This window comes from Mustelus asterias, chromosome 11, assembly GCF_964213995.1.
Source record: "Mustelus asterias chromosome 11, sMusAst1.hap1.1, whole genome shotgun sequence".
NCBI lineage: Eukaryota > Metazoa > Chordata > Chondrichthyes > Carcharhiniformes > Triakidae > Mustelus > Mustelus asterias.
In genome coordinates, this window is record NC_135811.1 from 1,792,996 (window position 1) to 1,814,311 (window position 21,316).

General features: G+C 51.6%; 1 protein-coding gene across 1 annotated transcript in view; it reads left to right on the top strand.

Annotated features, from left to right (window-relative positions):
- LOC144500305 (inactive pancreatic lipase-related protein 1-like) overlaps positions 1-20,966 on the top strand; it is a 63,066-nt gene extending 42,100 nt beyond the window's left edge. The window contains exons 10-13 of the mRNA XM_078222993.1: positions 8,016-8,145; positions 18,042-18,153; positions 19,065-19,232; positions 20,519-20,966. Of these exons, the coding sequence (XP_078079119.1) occupies positions 8,016-8,145; positions 18,042-18,153; positions 19,065-19,232; positions 20,519-20,588 (480 nt within the window). The 3' untranslated portion in view covers positions 20,589-20,966. The remainder of the gene's footprint in view (positions 1-8,015; positions 8,146-18,041; positions 18,154-19,064; positions 19,233-20,518) is intronic.
- The last annotated feature ends 350 nt before the right edge of the window (positions 20,967-21,316 follow it).

The window sequence follows — 21,316 nt, forward strand, 5'->3', positions numbered from 1 at the left end:
CAGGTTTTTCAAAATTGCTAATACATCTTCCCTCAGAACATCTACCTCCTCCAGCCTATCAGCCTGTATCACACTCTCATCCTCAAAAACATGGCCACTCTCCTTGGTGAACACTGAAGAAAAGTATTCATTCATCACCTCGCCTATCTCTTTTGACTCCATGCACAAGTTTCCACTACTGTCCTTGACCGGCCCTAACCTCACCCTGGTCATTCTTTTATTTCTCACATAAGAGTAAAAAGCCTTTGGGTTTTCCTTGATCCGACCCGCCAAGGACTTCTTATGCCCCCTCCTAGCTCTCCTAAGCCCTTTTTTTTAGCTCATTCCTTGCTACCTTGTAACCCTCAAGCGACCCAACTGAACCTTGTTTTCTCATCCTTACATACGCTTCCTTTTTCCTCTTGACAAGACATTCAACCTCTTTTGTGAACCATGGTTCCCTCACTCGGCCATTTCCTCCCTGCCTGACAGGGACATACCTATCAAGGACATCCAGTATTTGTTTCTTGAACAAGCTCCACTTTTCATTAGTGCCTTTCCCTGACAGTTTCTGTTCCCATCTTATGCTCTCTAATTCTTGCCTAATCGCGTCATAATTACCCCGCCCCCAATTATAAACCTTGCCCTGCCGTACGGCCCTATCCCTCTCCATTGCAATAGTGAAAGACACCGAATTGTGGTCACTATCTCCAAAGTGCTCTCCCACAAACAAATCTAACACTTGGCCTGGTTCATTTCCCAGTACCAAATCCAATGTGGCCCCACCTCTTGTCGGCCTATCCACATATTGTGTCAGGAAACCCTCCTGCACACATTGTACAAAAACTGCCCCAACCTATAAAGGTTCCAATCAATATTTGGAAAGTTAAAGTCCCCCATGACAACTACCCTGTGACCCCCACACCTATCCATAATCTGCTTTGCAATTTCTTCCTCCACATCTCTATTACTATTTGGGGGCCTATAGAAAACTCCTAACAACGTGACCGCTCCTTTCCTATTTCTAACCTCAGCCCATATTACCTCAGTGTGCAGATCCCCCTCGAACTGCCTTTCCGCTGCCGTTAAACTATCCTTGATTAACAATGCTACTCCTGCACCTCTTTTACCAGCTTCCCTACACTTACTGAAACATCTATACCCCGGAACGTCCAACAACCATTCCTGTCCCTGTTCTAACCATGTCTCCGTAATGGTCACAACATCGTAGTCCCAAGTACCAATCCACGCTCCAAGTTCACCTACCTTATTCCGGATGCTCCTTGCATTGAAGTAGACACACTTCAACCCACCTTCCTGTCTGCCGGTACACTCCTGCGACCTTGATACCCTCCTCAGTACCTCACTACACTCAACTCTGGCTTCTGGACTACAGCTCATTTTCCCACTCCCCTGACAAATTCGTTTAAACCCCCCCGAAGAGCCGTAGCAAATTTCCCTCCCAGGATATTGGTGCCCCTCTGGTTCAGATGCACCCTGTCCTGTTTGTACAGGTCCCACCTCTCCCAGAATGTGTTCCAATTATCCACGTATCTGAAACCCTCTCTCCTACACCATCCCTGCAACCACATGTTTAACTGCACTCTCTCCCTGTTCCTCAACTCGCTATCACGTGGCACCGGCAACGTACCAGAGATGACCACATGTTTTGTCTTGGCTCTCAGCTTCCACCCTATAGAACATAGAACATAGAACATAGAACATTACAGCGCAGAACAGGCCCTTCGGCCCACGATGTTGCACCGACCAGTTAAAAAAAAACAAAAAAACTGTGACCCTCCAACCTAAACCAATTTCTTTTCGTCCATGAACCTATCTACGGATCTCTTAAACGCCCCCAAACTAGGCGCATTTACTACTGATGCTGGCAGGGCATTCCAATCCCTCACCACCCTCTGGGTAAAGAACCTACCCCTGACATCGGTTCTATAACTACCCCCCCTCAATTTAAAGCCATGCCCCCTCGTGCTGGATTTCTCCATCAGAGGAAAAAGGCTATCACTATCCACCCTATCTAAACCTCTAATCATCTTATATGCTTCAATAAGATCCCCTCTTAGCCGCCGCCTTTCCAGCGAAAACAATCCCAAATCCCTCAGCCTCTCCTCATAGGATCTCCCCTCCATACCAGGCAACATCCTGGTAAACCTCCTCTGCACCCTCTCCAAAGCCTCCACATCCTTCCTGTAATGTGGGGACCAGAACTGCACACAGTACTCCAAGTGCGGCCGCACCAGAGTTGTGTACAGTTGCAACATAACGCTACGACTCCTAAATTCAATCCCCCTACCAATAAACGCCAAGACACCATATGCCTTCTTAACAACCTTATCTACTTGATTCCCAACTTTCAGGGATCTATGCACACATACACCTAGATCCCTCTGCTCCTCCACACTATTCAAAGTCCTCCCGTTAGCCCTATACTCAACACATCTGTTATTCCTACCAAAGTGAATTACCTCACACTTCTCCGCATTAAACTCCATCCGCCACCTCTCGGCCCAACTTTGCAACCTGTCTAAGTCTTCCTGCAAACTACGACACCCTTCCTCACTGTCTACCACACCACCGACTTTGGTGTCATCAGCAAATTTGCTAATCCACCCAACTATACCCTCATCCAGATCATTAATAAATATTACAAACAGCAGTGGCCCCAAAACAGATCCCTGAGGTACACCACTTGTAACCGCACTCCATGATGAATATTTACTATCAACCACCACCCTCTGTTTCCTATCCGCTAGCCAATTCCTGATCCAATTTCCTAGATCACCCCCAATCCCATACGCTACGACTCCTAAATTCAATCCCCCTACCAATAAACGCCAAGACACCATATGCCTTCTTAACAACCTTATCTACTTGATTCCCAACTTTCAGGGATCTATGCACACATACACCTAGATCCCTCTGCTCCTCCACACTATTCAAAGTCCTCCCGTTAGCCCTATACTCAACACATCTGTTATTCCTACCAAAGTGAATTACCTCACACTTCTCCGCATTAAACTCCATCCGCCACCTCTCGGCCCAACTTTGCAACCTGTCTAAGTCTTCCTGCAAACTACGACACCCTTCCTCACTGTCTACCACACCACCGACTTTGGTGTCATCAGCAAATTTGCTAATCCACCCAACTATACCCTCATCCAGATCATTAATAAATATTACAAACAGCAGTGGCCCCAAAACAGATCCCTGAGGTACACCACTTGTAACCGCACTCCATGATGAATATTTACTATCAACCACCACCCTCTGTTTCCTATCCGCTAGCCAATTCCTGATCCAATTTCCTAGATCACCCCCAATCCCATACATCTGCATTTTCTGCAGAAGCCTACCATGGTGAACCTTATCAAACGCCTTACTAAAATCCATATATACCACGTCCACTGCCTTGCCCCCATCCACCTCCTTGGTCACTTTCTCAAAAAACTCAATAAGGTTAGTAAGGCACGACCTACCTGCCACAAAACCATGCTGACTATCACCTATCAATTCATTACTCTCCAAATAACTATAAATCCTATCCCTTATAATTTTTTCCAACATCTTGCCGACAACAGAAGTGAGACTCACCGGTCTATAATTCCCGGGGAAGTCTCTGTTCCCCTTCTTAAACAATGGGACAACATTCGCTAACCTCCAATCTTCTCCCGAAATTCCTGTTTTAAATCCCCGTCCCTTCTCTTACCTATGTCGTTGGTACCAATGTGTACCACGACTTGTGACTGTTTCCCCTCCCCCTTTAGTATCCTGAAAACACGGTCTGAGACGTCACGGACCCTGGCACCCGGAAGGCAACATACCATCCGTGAGTCTCTTTTGCTGCCACAGAACCGCCTATCTGTCCCTCTAACTATCGAGTCCCCAATAACTATTGCCCTCCCGCTCTCCCCCGTTCCCTTCTGAGCCACAGGGACGGACCCAGTGCTGGAGATCCGCTCACCGTGGCTTACCGCTGGTAGGTCGTCCCCCTCAACAGTATCCAAAGCGGTATACTTGTTGCCGAGGGGAACGGCCACAGGGGATCCCCGCACTGACTGCTTCCTCCCAGCCCCTCTCACCGTCACCCATCTATCTTCATTCTTCGGAGTAACTACATCCCTGAAGCTTCTGTCTATGGCCACCTCTGCCTCCCTAATGATCCGAAGTTCATCCAGCTCCAGCTCCAATTCCCTAACGCGGTTTTTGAGGACCTGTAGATGGGTGCACTTCCCACAGGTGAAATCAGCAGGGACACTGACGGCGTCCCTCACCTCAAACATTCTGCAGGAGGAACATTGCACTGCCTTCACTTCCATCACCTCGAGATACCTTGCGGATAAAACAAAAGGAAGGAAGAGCTTACCTGATATTCACTCACCCCCTTTAAGTTAGAGAAAAGAAAAGCTTATCTGCTCTCTCTCCGAGTCCTTTTTGTTTAGGTTTGAGGAGGGGGGAGGGTGGGAGACATTGCACGTTGTAGTGTCTCGGGTTTCCTCCCCATTCAAATTTATTGGGCCAAAACCTTCCCAGGCCTCTCCGCGGCTGACTTCCGGTTTCCTGTTTCCTGCTGCACTGGAAAAAAAAACTCTGAGAAAAAGTAAGATAAAAAAATCAAACTCTCTTTACCCTCAGCTCTCCCTCACACGACTCGCTCCCTCTCTGCTTGCTCCGGTCGAACAATGAGAGGAATAATGAGGAATGACATTAACTCCGACGATCTGTATGGGTAGAGCTGAGAAACACTAAGGGGCAAAAATAATTAGTGGGGGTTGTATATAGACCCCCAAACTGTAGTGGTGATGTTGGGGATGGCATTAAACAGGAAATTAGAGATGCATGCAATAAAGGAACTTCTGTAATCATGGATGATTGTAATCTGCATATAGATCGGGCAAATCAAATAAATCACAATATCGTAAAGGAGGAATTCCTGGAGTTATGGAAAGGTTTTCTGGACCAATACATTGGGGAACCAACAAGGCTGCAGTTATATCTTGGTGCGGCCACACCTGGAGTATTGTGTGCAGTTTTGGTGTCCTTATCTGAGGAAGGATGTCCTTGCTATAGCGGGAGCGCACGAAGGTTTACCAGGCTGATTCCTGGGATGGCAGGTCTGTCATATGAGGAGAGACTAAGTTGGTTAGGATTATATTCACTGGAGTTTAGAAGAGTGGGAGGGGATCTCATAGAAACTTATAAAATTCTAACAGGGTGAGACAGCGTAGATTCAGAAAGAATGTTTCCAATGGTGAGGGAGTCCAGAACTCGGGTCATAGTTTGAGAATAAGGGGTAAATCTTTTTAGAACTGAGGTGAGGAGAAATTTCTTCACCCAGAGGGTGGTGAATGTGTGGAATTCACTCCCACAGAAAGTAGCTGAGGCCAAAACGTTGAATGTTTTCAAAAGAAATTAGATATAACTCTTGGGGCTAAAGGGATCAAGGGATGTGGAGGCGGTGGGGGTGGTGGGGGGGTGGGGGGGGGGTGTGGGTGGTGGGGGGGTGGGGGGGGGTGTGGGTGGTGGGGAGGTGGGGGGGTGTGGGTGGGGGGGGTGGTGTGGGTGGGGGGGTGGTGTGGGTGGGGGGGGTGTGGGGGGGGGCGTGGTGGTGGTGGGGGGGGGGTGCGTGGTGGTGGGGGGGGGGGCTGCGTGGTGTGGGGGGGTGGGAAATCAGGATATTGAATTCAATGATCAGCCATGATCAGAATGAATGGTGAAGCAGGCTCTGAGGGCCGAATGGCCTCCTCCTGCTCCTACTTTCCAAGTTTCTATGTAATATATTTACAAAGTCTCTTTACTGTGTCAGGGTGCACTGTGGGGAAATGGTGTCTCCCACAGTGGATCTTACTGAGCTACTCGATGCAATGGCTCCCATTTCTGGGGATCACTGTTATTATGGGATGTTTCTCACTTTCCAACTGTGGAGCCAGTGGTTACATTCTACTCATCCTCTCCCGAGCACTGACCACTGTCTCCCAGGGGAATCCCGAAGACTGATTTACCAAATACTCAAGCTTGGTCTCCCACTCTGTGAAGCATGAAGACAAGTGCAATAATTGTATATTTGAGGCTCGATCAATGAGGATAATTGATCTTCACATTTAACAACTCAGTGTTGGAGGTTTATTTACTTTGGGAGGGTCAGATCTTCTGAATGATTCAGTGTGAAAGGTTTCCTGTTGCCACCAGATGGTGCCAGTGAGCTGTCTGATACTTCAAGTCTAAACTCCAATGGGTTTTCCCAAGGTTTGAGATGTTCTCAATGCCACTCACACCTTCCAGCTGCCCCCCCGGAATGAACCGCCCCCCCCCCCCCCCCCCGCACTGAAACCCCCTCCCCCCCAGCTCCTCGTCATCTGGTTTTGGACATTTACTGACTCTCCTGGAAGGGGACAATGGCTAACCCCTCCGTCTGTGTCATTCAGGAAACTCACAAAACTGATCCATAAAAGCTGTCTCACTCAAATTAAAGTTTTAAAGTTTATTTATTATTGTCACAAGTAGGCTTACGTTAACACTGCAATGAAGTTACTGTGAAAATCCCCTAGTCGCCACACTCCAGCACCTGTTTGGGTTACACTGAGGGGGAATTTAGCGTGTCCAATGCACCCCTAACCAGCGCGTCTTTCGGACTGTGGGAGGAAACCGGAGCACCCGGAGGAAACCCACGCAGACACGGGGAGAACATGCAGACTGCACACAGACAGTGACCCAAACCAGGAATGGAACCCGGGTCCCTGGTGCTGTGAGGCAGCAGTGCTAACCACTGTGCCACCGTGCCAGCCATAACTGAGGTAACTGCCGGAGAGTTTCTGTCTCTGCCTCCACCTGCCAGCTATCCCCAGGAATTCCCTGTGTCTATCGGCTGGGCTACGGAGCTCTGAGCTCTGGGGCAGCGCTGTATGGAGACTGGCAGATGGACACATTGTTAGCCTCCGGAGATACCCTTGTGTTTGGTTCCTGGGATTGTTCACAGTGCTCAAGGAAAGTTGTGTGCTGGTCTATGGGGCTGTGTGCTGGTGTATGGGGCTGTGTGCTGGTGCAGGGGGCTGTGTGCTGGTCTATGGGGCTGTGTGCTGCTGTATGGGGCTGTGTGCTGGTGCAGGGGGCTGTGTGCTGGTCTATGGGGCTGTGTGCTGGTCTATGGGGCTGTGTGCTGGTCTATGGGGCTGTGTGCTGGTGTATGGGATGTGTGCTGGTGCAGGGGGCTGTGTGCTGGTGCAGGGGGCTGTGTGCTGGTCTATGGGGCTGTGTGCTGGTCTATGAGGCTGTGTGCTGGTCTATGGGGCTGTGTGCTGGTGCAGGGGGCTGTGTGCTGGTGCAGGGGGCTGTGTGCTGGTGCAGGGGGCTGTGTGCTGGTGCAGGGGGCTGTGTGCTGGTGCAGGGGGCTGTGTGCTGGTGTATGGGGCTGTGTGCTGGTGCAGGAGGCTGTGTGCTGGTCTATGGGGCTGTGTGCTGGTGCAGGGGGCTGTGTGCTGGTGCAGGGGGCTGTGTGCTGGTGCAGGGGGCTGTGTGCTGGTGCAGGGGGCTGTGTGCTGGTGCAGGGGGCTGTGTGCTGGTGTATGGGGCTGTGTGCTGGTGCAGGGGGCTGTGTGCTGGTGCAGGGGGCTGTGTGCTGGTGTATGGGGCTGTGTGCTGGTGCAGGGGGCTGTGTACTGGTGTATGGGGCTGTGTGCTGGTGCAGGGGGCTGTGTGCTGGTGCAGGGGGCTGTGTGCTGGTCTATGGGGCTGTGTGCTGGTGTATGGGGCTGTGTGCTGGTCTATGGGGCTGTGTGCTGGTCTATGGGGCTGTGTGCTGGTGTATGGGGCTGTGTGCTGGTCTATGGGGCTGTGTGCTGGTCTATGGGGCTGTGTGCTGGTGCAGGGGGCTGTGTGCTGGTCTATGGGGCTGTGTGCTGGTCTATGGGGCTGTGTGCTGGTGTATGGGGCTGTGTGCTGGTGTATGGGGCTGTGTGCTGGTCTATGGGGCTGTGTGCTGGTCTATGGGGCTGTGTAGTACTTATAACTTGTGATCACTTCAGGAGAAATGCTTTGCTTGCCCAGCGGAAGGCTGCCCCACCATGGGATACAACATTGGGACATATCGACCTGCCCCTGGCCTCCTCCATCAGAGATTCTACCTTCAGACTGGAGAATCCAGCCCCTTCGGACGTGAGTATGGAACTGCATCTTCAGCCGCTTCTTAATGCTTGACACGCTGTCCTGCTGTTATGTTTGCATTGGTCTTCACTGCGGAGGATCAGAGAATCCCATAAAATCCTTACAGTGCAGGAGGAGGCCATTCAGCCCATCGAGTCTGCACTGACAACAATCTCACCAAGGCCCTATCCCCATAATCCCACATATTTACCCCGTTAATCCCTCTAACCTGTGCATCCCAGGACACTAAGGGGCAATTTAACATGGTCAATGCACCCTAACCCGCATGTCTTTCGGACTGTGGGAGGAAACCGGAGCACCCTGAGGAAACCCACACAGACACGGGGAGAACGTGCAGACTCCACACAGACAGTGACCCAAGCCGGGAATTGAACCCAGGTCCCTGACGCTGTGAGTCAGCAGCGCTAACCACTGTGCCACCATGCCGGCCTGATACAAGCAGTATCCCAGAAATACTGTAAACCAGGAACAGGAAGGGAGGGAGGAACTCAGGAAGATTCCAATCACTGGGAAGTGGTACTGAGCCAGTTGTTTGGTCAGCGGGCTGATAAATGCCCGGGTCCAGATGGACTTCACCCTCGGTGAAAGAAGTGGAGAGTGAGATAGTTGATGTAAGACAAACAGTGAAAATGCTGGAAAATCTCAGCAGGTCTGACAGCATCGATGGAGAGAGTAGAGCCAACGTTTCGACTCTAAATGACCCTTTGTCATAGCGTCTGATGAAGGGCCATCCAGACTTGAAATGTTGGCTTCATTTTCTCCCCACAGATGCTGTCAGACCTGCTGAGATTTTCCAGCATTTTCTGTTTTTGTTTCAGATTCCAGCATCCGCAGTATTTTGCTTTTATTGAGATAGTTGATATGTTGATATATTCCCTAGATTTGGGGAAGGTTCCATTAGACTGGAAGATAGCAAGTGTAACTCCTTTATTCAAAAAGGGAGGGAGACAGAAAGCTGGAAACTACAGGCCAGTTAGTCTAACATCTGTCGAGGGAAAATGTTAGAAGCTTTTATTAAAGATGCCATCACAGGGTGCTTGGAAAAATTCAAGGCAATTGGGCAGAGTCAACATGGTTTTGTGAAAGAATAATCATGTTTCACCAATTTATTGGAGTTCTTGGGGAGGTAGTAACTTGGATTAGACACTGGCTCAATGGAAGAAAGCCAGAGAGTGGTTGTGGAGGATTGCTTCTCTGAGTGGAGGCCTGTGACTAGTGGTGTGCCGCAGGGATCGGTGTTGGGTCCATTGTTGTTTGTCATCTATATCAATGATCTGGATGATAATGTGGTAAATTGGATCAGCAAGTTTGCTGATGATACAAAGATTGGAGGTGTAGTGGACAGTGAGGAAGGTTTTCAAAGCTTGCAGAGGGATTTGGACCAACTAGAAAAATGGGCTGAAAAATGGCAAATGGAATTTAACGCAGACAAGTGTGAGATATTGCACTTTGGAAGGACAAACCAAAGTAGAACGTACAGGGTAAATGGTAGGACTCTGAAGAATGCAGTTGAACAGAGGGATCTGGGAATACAGGTACAGAATTCCCTAAAAGTGACGTCACAGGTGGATAGGGTCGTTAAGAGTGCCTTTGGTACATTGGCCTTTATAAATCGGAGTATCGAGTATAAAAGTTGGTATGTTATGGTAAGGTTATATATCTCCACATCAAGGTTATATAAGGCATTGGTGAGGCCGAATTTGGAGTATTGTGTACAGTTTTGGTCACCTAGTTACAGGAAGGATGTAAATAAGGTTGAAAGAGTGCAGAGAAGGTTCACAAGGATGTTGCCGGGACTTGAGAAGCTGAGTTACAGAGAGAGATTGAATAGGTTGGGACTTTATTCCCTGGAGCGTAGAAGATTGAGGGGAGATTTGATAGAGGTGTATAAGATTTTGATGGGTATAGATAGAGTGAATGCAAGCAGGCTTTTTCCGCTGAGGCTAGGGGAGAAAAAAACCAGAGGGCATGGGCTAAGGGTGAAAGGAGAAAAGTTTAAAGGGAATATTAGGGGGGGCTTCTTCATGCAGAGAGTAGTGGGAGTGTGGAATGAGCTGCCGGATAAAGTGGTAAATGCGAGGTCACTTTTAACATTTAAGAAAAACTTGGACGGGTTCATGGATGAGAGGGGTGTGGAGGGATATGGTCCAAGTGCAGGTCAGTGGGACTAGGCAAAAAATGGTTCGGCACAGACAAGAAGGGCCAAAAGGCCTGTTTCTGAGCTGTAATTTTCTATGGTTCTATCTATGGTTCTCTGAAGGAGCCACCTGTGCTGTGGATAAAGGGGAACCAGTGAATGTACTGTACTTAGATTTCCAGAAAGCATTTGATAAGGTGCCACATCAAAGGTTATTGTGGAAAATAAAAGCTCAAATTGGCATGATTATCAGATTGGCTAACTAAAAGCAAACTAAAGGTTTAAATAGGTCATTTTCTGGTTAGCAGGATGTGACAATTGGAGTGCCACAGGGATCAGTGCTGGGGCCGTAACATTTCTATAAATAACTTGGGAGATGGGACTGAAGGTATGGTCGCTAAATTTGCTGATAACACAGAGATAGGTCGGAAAGTAAGTTGTGAAGAGAACATAAGGAGGTTACAAAAAGACAGAGATAGATTAAGGGAGTGAGCAAAAATCCATCAAATGTAGACACAGGTGAAATTATCCATTTTGTCAGGAAGAATAAAAAGCTAATTATCTAAATGGTGAGGGATTGCAGCGCTCTGAGATGCAGAGGGATCTGGGTGGCCCAGTGCATGAATCACAAAAGGCTAGTGTACAGGTGCAGCAAGTAACTGGGAAAACTAGGCGAATTTTATCATTCATTGTGAGGGGAATTGAATACAAGAGCAGTGAGGTTCTGCTGCAGTTGTACAGGGAATTGGTGAGATTCCGGCTGGGATTTTATGGCCTCACTCATCCTGAAACCGTAAAATCCCACCCGAGGTCAACAGACCTTTTCATGGTTCGCCCCGCGCCCATTCCGATTCCCGTGGTGGGCGGGAATGTACAATTCCAGCCCACATCTGGAGTATTGTGTACAGGATTCGTCGCCTTGTTTCAGGAGAGTCGTAAATGCGTTAGAAACAGTTCGGAGAGGGTTTACCAGATGAATACAGGAATGGGCGGGTTGCCTTTGAGGAAAGGTTAGGGTTAGGGTTAGATTTGCATCCACTGGAGATCAGAAGACTAAGAGGTGACTTGATTGAAACATATAAGATCCTGAGGGATTATTGACAGGGTGGATGGGAAGGGGATGTTTCCTTTGGGAAACTCTGTTTAAAAATAAGGGCTGGCTCACTTAAAGCAGAGATGAAGTTTTTCACTCAGAAGGGGGTGAGTCTCTGGAACGTTCTTCCTCAAAAGACAGTGGAAGAAGAGTCTCGGAATGTTTTTAAGGCGGAGCAAGATAGATTCTCGATAGAAAGAAGGTGAAAGGTTATTGGGGGCCAGCAGGTATGTGGCGTTGGGGCTCAGATTAATCAGCCGTGATCCCAGTGAAAGGCGGAGCAGGCTTGAGGGGCGAGCGGTGGACTCCTGCGCGAACTGGTATGTTTTATATCTCAATGTAACAAATCTGACCCAACTTCCTGGAGAGTTAAACAGACACTGAATGTGGAAACAGACAGAGAGGCAAGGGAAAAGTGTCACTGCCTCGCTCCCAAAACCCTCTCCCTCAAAACTCACTCACTCAAAACCCAGTCCCTCAAAACTCACACTGAGTCTAAGCCTCAGGAATTCCCCACCCTCAATGTCAAAACTTGGCCACAACTTACCCAGCGCTGTGTTCAGTGCCCACTCCCTCACTCTGCCCGCTCTCTCAGTGCCCACTCCCTCACTCTGCCCGCTCTCTCAGTGCCCACTCCCTCACTCTGCCCGCTCTCTCAGTGCCCACTCCCTCACTCTGCCCGCTCTCTCAGTGCCCACTCCCTCACTCTGCCCGCTCTCTCAGTGCCCACTCCCTCACTCTGCCCGCTCTCTCAGTGCCCACTCCCTCACTCTGCCCGCTCTCTCAGTGCCCACTCCCTCACTCTGCCCGCTCTCTCAGTGTCTGCACTCTCAGTGCCCACTCCCTCACTCTGCCCGCTCTCTCAGTGCCCTCTCTCTCAGTGTCTGCACTCTCAGTGCCCGCTCTCTCAGTGTCTGCACTCTCAGTGCCCGCTCTCTCAGTGTCTGCACTCTCAGTGCCCGCTCTCTCAGTGTCTGCACTCTCAGTGCCCGCTCTCTCAGTGTCTGCACTCTCAGTGCCCGCTCTCTCAGTGTCTGCACTCTCAGTGCCCACTCTCTCAGTGTCTGCACTCTCAGTGCCCACTCCCTCACTCTGCCCGCTCTCTCAGTGCCCACTCCCTCACTCTGCCCGCTCTCTCAGTGCCCACTCCCTCACTCTGCCTGCTCTCTCAGTGTCTGCACGCTCAGTGCCCTCTCTCTCAGTGCCCTCTCTCTCTCTCAGTGCCCTCTCTCTCTCAGTGCCCTCTCTCTCTCTCAGTGCCCTCTCTCTCTCAGTGCTCTCTCTCTCTCAGTGCCCTCTCTCTCTCTCAGTGCCCTCTCTCTCTCAGTGCCCTCTCTCTCTCTCAGTGCCCTCTCTCTCTCAGTGCCCTCTCTCTCTCTCAGTGCCCTCTCTCTCTCTCAGTGCTCTCTCTCTCTCAGTGCCCTCTCTCTCTCTCAGTGCCCTCTCTCTCTCTCAGTGCCCTCTCTCTCGCAGTGCCCTCTCTCTCTCTCAGTGCTCTCTCTCTCTCAGTGCTCTCTCTCTCTCAGTGCTCTCTCTCTCGCAGTGCCCCCTCTCTCTCTCAGTGCCCTCTCTCTCTCAGTGCCCTCTCTCTATCAGTGCCCTCTCTCTCTCAGTGCCCTCTCTCTCTCTCTCAGTGCTCTCTCTCTCTCAGTGCCCCCTCTCTCTCTCAGTGCCCTCTCTCTCTCAGTGCTCTCTCTCTCTCAGTGCCCTCTCTCTCTCTCAGTGCTCTCTCTCTCTCAGTGCTCTCTCTCTCTCAGTGCCCCCTCTCTCTCTCAGTGCCCTCTCTCTCTCAGTGCTCTCTCTCTCTCAGTGCCCTCTCTCTCTCTCAGTGCTCTCTCTCTCTCAGTGCTCTCTCTCTCTCAGTGCCCCCTCTCTCTCTCAGTGCCCTCTCTCTCTCTCTCAGTGCTCTCTCTCTATCAGTGCCCTCTCTCTCTCTCAGTGCTCTCTCTCTCTCGGCGCCCTCTCTCTCTCAGTGCCCCCTCTCTCTCTCAGTGCTCTCTCTCTCTCAGTGCTCTCTCTCTCTCAGTGCCCTCTCTCTCTCAGTGTCCTCTCTCTCTCTCAGTGCCCTCTCTCTCTCTCAGTGCCCTCTCTCTCTCTCTCAGTGCTCTCTCTCTCTCAGTGCCCTCTCTCTCAGTGCCCTCTCTCTCTCTCAGTGCCCTCTCTCTCAGTGCCCTCTCTCTCAGTGCCCTCTCTCTCGGCGCCCTCTCTCTCTCAGTGCCCTCTCTCTCTCTCAGTGCTCTCTCTCTCTCAGTGCCCTCTCTCTCTCTCTCAGTGCTCTCTCTCTCTCAGTGCCCTCTCTCTCAGTGCCCTCTCTCTCGGCGCCCTCTCTCTCTCTCTCAGTGCCCTCTCTCTCTCTCAGTGCTCTCTCTCTCTCAGTGCCCTCACTCTCTCTCTCAGTGCCCTCTCTCTCTCTCAGTGCCCTCTCTCTCTCAGTGCTCTCTTTCTCTCAGTGCCCTCTCTCTCGGCGCCCTCTCTCTCTCAGTGCCCTCTCTCTCTCTCAGTGCTCTCTCTCTCTCGGTGCCCTCTCTCTCTCTCTCAGTGCCCTCTCTCTCTCTCTCAGTTCCCTCTCTCTCTTTCAGTGCCCTCTCTCTCTCTCAGTGCCCTCTCTTTCTCAGTGCCCTCTCTCTCTCTCAGTGCCCTCTCTCTCTCTCAGTGCTCTCTCTCTCTCTCAGTGCCCTTTCTTTCTCAGTGCCCTCTCTCTCTCTCAGTGCCCTCTCTCTCTCTCAGTGCTCTCTCTCTCTCTCAGTGCCCTCTCTTTCTCAGTGCTCTCTCTCTCAGTGCTCTCTCTCTCTCAGTGCCCTCTCTCTCTCAGTGCTCTCTCTCAGTGCTCTCTCTCTCAGTGCCCTCTCTCTCTCAGTGCCCCCTCTCTCTCAGTGCCCCCTCTCTCTCAGTGCCCCCTCTCTCTCAGTGCCCTCTCTCTCAGTGCCCTCTGTCTCTCTCAGTGCCCTCTCTCTCTCAGTGCTCTCTCTCTCTCTGTGCTCTCTCTCTCAGTGCCCTCTCTCTCTCTCAGTGCCCTCTCTCTCTCTCAGTGCTCTCTCTCTCTCAGTGCCCTCTCTCTCTCTCAGTGCCCTCTCTCTCTCTCAGTGCCCTCTCTCTCGCAGTGCCCTCTCTCTCTCTCAGTGCTCTCTCTCTCTCAGTGCTCTCTCTCTCTCAGTGCTCTCTCTCGCAGTGCCCCCTCTCTCAGTGCCCTCTCTCCCTCAGTGCCCTCTCTCTATCAGTGCCCTCTCTCTCTCAGTGCCCTCTCTCTCTCTCTCAGTGCTCTCTCTCTCTCAGTGTCCCCTCTCTCTCTCAGTGCCCTCTCTCTCTCAGTGCTCTCTCTCTCTCAGTGCCCTCTCTCTCTCTCAGTGCTCTCTCTCTCTCAGTGCTCTCTCTCTCTCAGTGCCCCCTCTCTCTCTCAGTGCCCTCTCTCTCTCAGTGCCCTCTCTCTCTCTCAGTGCCCTCTCTCTCTCAGTGCTCTCTCTCTCTCAGTGCCCTCTCTCTCTCTCAGTGCTCTCTCTCTCTCAGTGCTCTCTCTCTCTCAGTGCCCCCTCTCTCTCTCAGTGCCCTCTCTCTCTCTCTCAGTGCTCTCTCTCTATCAGTGCCCTCTCTCTCTCTCAGTGCTCTCTCTCTCTCGGCGCCCTCTCTCTCTCAGTGCCCCCTCTCTCTCTCAGTGCTCTCTCTCTCTCAGTGCTCTCTCTCTCTCAGTGCCCTCTCTCTCTCAGTGTCCTCTCTCTCTCTCAGTGCCCTCTCTCTCTCTCAGTGCCCTCTCTCTCTCTCTCAGTGCTCTCTCTCTCTCAGTGCCCTCTCTCTCAGTGCCCTCTCTCTCTCTCAGTGCCCTCTCTCTCAGTGCCCTCTCTCTCAGTGCCCTCTCTCTCGGCGCCCTCTCTCTCTCAGTGCCCTCTCTCTCTCTCAGTGCTCTCTCTCTCTCAGTGCCCTCTCTCTCTCTCTCAGTGCTCTCTCTCTCTCAGTGCCCTCTCTCTCAGTGCCCTCTCTCTCGGCGCCCTCTCTCTCTCAGTGCCCTCTCTCTCAGTGCCCTCTCTCTCTCTCTCAGTGCTCTCTCTCTCTCAGTGCCCTCTCTCTCAGTGCCCTCTCTCTCGGCGCCCTCTCTCTCTCAGTGCCCTCTCTCTCTCTCAGTGCCCTCTCTCTCAGTGCCCTCTCTCTCAGTGCCCTCTCTCTCGGCGCCCTCTCTCTCTCAGTGCCCTCTCTCTCTCTCAGTGCTCTCTCTCTCTCAGTGCCGTCTCTCTCTCTCTCAGTGCTCTCTCTCTCTCAGTGCCCTCTCTCTCAGTGCCCTCTCTCTCGGCGCCCTCTCTCTCTCAGTGCCCTCTCTCTCTCTCAGTGCCCTCTCTCTCTCTCAGTGCCCTCTCTCTCTCTCTCAGTGCTCTCTCTCTCTCAGTGCCCTCTCTCTCTCTCAGTGCCCTCTCTCTCTCAGTGCTCTCTTTCTCTCAGTGCCCTCTCTCTCGGCGCCCTCTCTCTCTCAGTGCTCTCTCTCTCTCGGTGCCCTCTCTCTCTCTCTCAGTGCCCTCTCTCTCTCTCTCAGTTCCCTCTCTCTCTTTCAGTGCCCTCTCTCTCTCTCAGTGCCCTCTCTTTCTCAGTGCCCTCTCTCTCTCTCAGTGCCCTCTCTCTCTCTCAGTGCTCTCTCTCTCTCTCAGTGCCCTCTCTTTCTCAGTGCTCTCTCTCTCAGTGCTCTCTCTCTCTCAGTGCCCTCTCTCTCTCAGTGCTCTCTCTCTCTCAGTGCTCTCTCTCTCAGTGCCCTCTCTCTCTCAGTGCCCCCTCTCTCTCAGTGCCCCCTCTCTCTCAGTGCCCCCTCTCTCTCAGTGCCCTCTCTCTCAGTGCCCTCTGTCTCTCTCAGTGCCCTCTCTCTCTCAGTGCTCTCTCTCTCTCTGTGCTCTCTCTCTCAGTGCCCTCTCTCTCTCTCAGTGCCCTCTCTCTCTCTCAGTGCTCTCTCTCTCTCAGTGCCCTCTCTCTCTCTCAGTGCCCTCTCTCTCTCTCAGTGCCCTCTCTCTCGCAGTGCCCTCTCTCTCTCTCAGTGCTCTCTCTCTCTCAGTGCTCTCTCTCTCTCAGTGCTCTCTCTCTCGCAGTGCCCCCTCTCTCTCTCAGTGCCCTCTCTCTATCAGTGCCCTCTCTCTATCAGTGCCCTCTCTCTATCAGTGCCCTCTCTCTCTCTCTCAGTGCTCTCTCTCTCTCAGTGCCCCCTCTCTCTCTCAGTGCCCTCTCTCTCTCAGTGCTCTCTCTCTCTCAGTGCCCTCTCTCTCTCTCAGTGCTCTCTCTCTCTCAGTGCTCTCTCTCTCTCTCAGTGCCCCCTCTCTCTCTCAGTGCCCTCTCTCTCTCAGTGCTCTCTCTCTCTCAGTGCCCTCTCTCTCTCTCAGTGCTCTCTCTCTCTCAGTGCTCTCTCTCTCTCAGTGCCCCCTCTCTCTCTCAGTGCCCTCTCTCTCTCTCTCAGTGCTCTCTCTCTATCAGTGCCCTCTCTCTCTCTCAGTGCTCTCTCTCTCTCGGCGCCCTCTCTCTCTCAGTGCCCCCTCTCTCTCTCAGTGCTCTCTCTCTCTCAGTGCTCTCTCTCTCTCAGTGCCCTCTCTCTCTCAGTGTCCTCTCTCTCTCTCAGTGCCCTCTCTCTCTCTCAGTGCCCTCTCTCTCTCTCTCAGTGCTCTCTCTCTCTCAGTGCCCTCTCTCTCAGTGCCCTCTCTCTCTCTCAGTGCCCTCTCTCTCAGTGCCCTCTCTCTCGGCGCCCTCTCTCTCTCAGTGCCCTCTCTCTCTCTCAGTGCTCTCTCTCTCTCAGTGCCCTCTCTCTCTCTCTCAGTGCTCTCTCTCTCTCAGTGCCCTCTCTCTCAGTGCCCTCTCTCTCGGCGCCCTCTCTCTCTCAGTGCCCTCTCTCTCTCTCAGTGCTCTCTCTCTCTCAGTGCCCTCTCTCTCTCTCTCAGTGCTCTCTCTCTCTCAGTGCCCTCTCTCTCTCTCAGTGCCCTCTCTCTCTCAGTGCTCTCTTTCTCTCAGTGCCCTCTCTCTCGGCGCCCTCTCTCTCTCAGTGCCCTCTCTCTCTCTCAGTGCTCTCTCTCTCTCGGTGCCCTCTCTCTCTCTCTCAGTGCCCTCTCTCTCTCTCTCAGTTCCCTCTCTCTCTTTCAGTGCCCTCTCTCTCTCTCAGTGCCCTCTCTTTCTCAGTGCCCTCTCTCTCTCTCAGTGCCCTCTCTCTCTCTCAGTGCTCTCTCTCTCTCTCAGTGCCCTCTCTTTCTCAGTGCTCTCTCTCTCAGTGCTCTCTCTCTCAGTGCCCTCTCTCTCTCAGTGCTCTCTCTCTCTCAGTGCTCTCTCTCTCAGTGCCCTCTCTCTCTCAGTGCCCCCTCTCTCTCAGTGCCCCCTCTCTCTCAGTGCCCCCTCTCTCTCAGTGCCCTCTCTCTCAGTGCCCTCTGTCTCTCTCAGTGCCCTCTCTCTCTCAGTGCTCTCTCTCTCTCTGTGCTCTCTCTCTCAGTGCCCGCTCTCTCTCAGTGCCCGCTCTCTCTCAGTGCCCTCTCTCTCTCTCGGCGCCCTCTCTCTCTCAGTGCCCGCTCTCTCTCAGTGCCCTCTCTCTCTCAGTGCTCTCTTTCTCTCAGTGCCCTCTCTCTCTCAGTGCCCTCTCTCTCTCAGTGCCCTCTCTCTCTCAGTGCCCTCTCTCTCACTGTGACTGAATCCTTTCTCTCCTGTCCTCTCTGCCAGGTTGGCGTTACAACGTGTCTGTGACTCTCTCCGGCGATCAGTCTGTGTCCGGAGCTGTGAACGTTGCTCTGTATGGGATCAAGGGAATCAGCCACCAACATCCAGTCACCGAGTAAGTGTCCGTCTGTGCAAATATCTTTATTCGAACATCATCACATTATTACAACTGTTGCGACATCAACATCGCTCACCTGTTAATGATTCATTGTCTCGTTATTAAACACTGGAGTAAGTTCTTATCATTGTTAATAACTTCATTCAAGTATTCCGCCCATTGATGGAAATGTCTCACCAATTTGTGATGTATGATTATTCACCACCTTGGATCAAACTGGATTTCCGACCCATTCTGTTGGGGGGTGTTATCACATTCCATCTCTTAGCTGGAGGCCTGAACTGTTCACTGGATCATTGGATCACACAGAGCTGTTTAACTGATCACTGGGTCACACAGAGGATTGTCTAACTGGATCACACCATGAGCTGTTTCGCTTGTCACTTGGTCACTAGATCACACCGTGAGCTGTCCACTGGATCACTAGATCGCAAGCGTGCTGTTTAACCGATCACATGATCACTGGGTCACACAATGGGTTGTTTCACCTGTCATTGGATCACTAGATTACACAGTGAGCTGTTTAGCTGAGCACTGGATCATACAGTGAGTGGATCACTGGATCACACTGTGAGCTGTCCACTGGATCACTAGATCACAAGTGAGCTGTTTAACCGACCACGTGATCACTGGATCACACCGTGAGCTGTTCACCGGATCACACAGTGAGCTGTTTAGCTGATCACTGGATCACACAGTGAGCTGTTTAGATGACCATTGGATCACACAGTGAGCTGTTTAGCTGATCACTGGATCACACAGTGAGCTGTTTAGCTGATCACTGGATCACACAGTGAGCTGTTTAGCTGATCACTGGATAGTTGGATCACATGATGATCTTTCAGCTCCAGCTCTAAGTTTGAATCTTACGTAGGGATTTGACCCCGAGATGTTTTGAATTTCTCCAGAGCGAGACTGTACCCAGGGAAAACGTACTGGGGGCTGATTGATGTCAAGCTGGACGTGGGTGAAGTTACCAAAGTGAAGTTCCTGTGGAACAATAACATGATTAACATATTCCACCCGAAACTGGGAGCAGCGAGCGTCACACTGGAGCAGGCCAAGAACAGGGCCAGGTTAGTGACTGCAAACCAGACACTCACTTGTCAGTGCTCAGAGCTTGTGAAGGGGAGTGGGTGAGACTGGGAGGAGCCACGCCCGCCAGGGGTTAGAGTCCAGAGGATCTCAACATTTACTCAGATCACTTACCTCCATTCAGAGGATTTTGTGACCAAACAACAATCCAGAATTTAGCACAAAATCTTCACTGACACAACAGTGTCAAAAGGTCAGAGGGTCAGTGCTGATGGAGTGCCGCACTGTCAGAGGCTCAGTACTGAGGGAGTGCCGCACTGTCAGAGGGTCAGTACTGAGGGAGTGCCACACTGTCAGAGGGTCAGTACTGAGGGAGTGCCGCACTGTCAGAGGGTCAGTACTGAGGGAGTGCCGCACTGTCAGAGGGTCAGTGCTGAGGGAGCGCCGCACTGTCAGAGGGTCAGTACTGAGGGAGTGCCGCACTGTCAAAGGGTCAGTACTGAGGGAATGCTGCACTGTCAGAGTGTCAGTACTGAGGGAGTGCTGCACTGTCAGAGGGTCAGTAGTGAGGGAGTGCCGCACTGTCAGAGGGTCAGTGCTGAGGGAACTTGCATTGTCAGAGGGTCAGTACTGAGGGAGTGCCGCACTGTCAGAGGGTCAGTACTGAGGGATTGCCACACTGTCAGAGGGTCAGTACTGAGGGAGTGCCGCACTGTCAGAGGGTCAGTACTGAGGGAGTGCCGCACTGTCAGAGGGTCAGTACTGAGGGATTGCCACACTGTCAGAGGGTCAGTACTGAGGGAGTGCCGCACTGTCAGAGGGTCAGTACTGAGGGAGTGCCGCACTGTCAGAGGGTCAGTACTGAGGGAGTGCTGCACTGTCAGAGGGTCAGTACTGAGGGAGTGCCGCACTGTCAGAGGGTCAGTACTGAGGGAGTGCCGCACTGTCAGAGGGTCAGTACTGAGGGAGTGCCGCACTGTCAGAGGGTCAGTGCTGAGGGAGCGCCGCACTGTCAGAGGGTCAGTACTGAGGGAGTGCCGCACTGTCAGAGGGTCAGTACTGAGGGAGTGCCGCACTGTCAGAGGGTCAGTACTGAGGGAGTGCCGCACTGTCAGAGGGTCAGTACTGAGGGAGTGCCGCACTGTCAGAGGGTCAGTACTGAGGGAGTGCCGCACTGTCAGAGGATCAGTAGGTTCGATGTTGTCTAAGGCTGGAACTAAACGGGCTTGGTTCTATTCCTCATGCATACCTGTGTTCAGAATCCCTAGCTAGACTTTCACGGTGTTGGATGAACTCTGTAATTCCTGTTCCTTTTTTCTCCTGGTAGTTTCCGTTTTTGTGGGAATGAGGTGGTTGCAGAGGAGACCTTACAAACCCTGACACCCTGCGCCAACTAGGAGCTGCTGTGAGCTGTGCTGATCCATCCGGACCCAAATCTCTCAGTCAATGAAGCAAAACCCAGGCTCCAACTCTCACCATTACAACCGGAATGTTTCTGCAAATTGTCCTGGGAAATTTGGAATGTAAGGAAGGGGGGACAAAGTGCATCAACTTCACGGACTTTGATCCAAAAGGGAATATTTCTGATCCGGGATATACCAATGTCAGGAAATATGTGTCCAACCTCGCCGTGTAAAAACATCACTCTGTCTGAGCCAGTATCGCTCATTCAGAACCAAGGAGATGCCTCTTTACTGAGGCAGTTGGCAAACTTCATTGGCAGATTCACTTGGATCTAAAATTCCGAATTAATCAAATAAAAAATCTACTTCCTCATTGGCTAATCTCATTATTCAATAGAATTGCAACAGTCAATTTACAGATTACACTGAACAACACGGAATAACACGGAATAACTGGAACAGCCAGGAGGTGATCAATAAATGGGGCATTGGGATTGTGTACAGTGGGAGTGAACGGGAAGGGGTTTAGATCCATTGGGATTGTGTACAGTGGGAGAGAATGGGAAGGGGTTTGATCCATTGAGAATGTGTACAATGGGAGTGAATGGGAAGAAGTTGGAGTCCATTGGGATTGTGTACAATGGGAGTGAATGGGAAGAAGTTGGGGTCCATTGGGATTGTGTACAATGGGAGTGAATGGGAAGAAGTTTGGTTCCATTGGG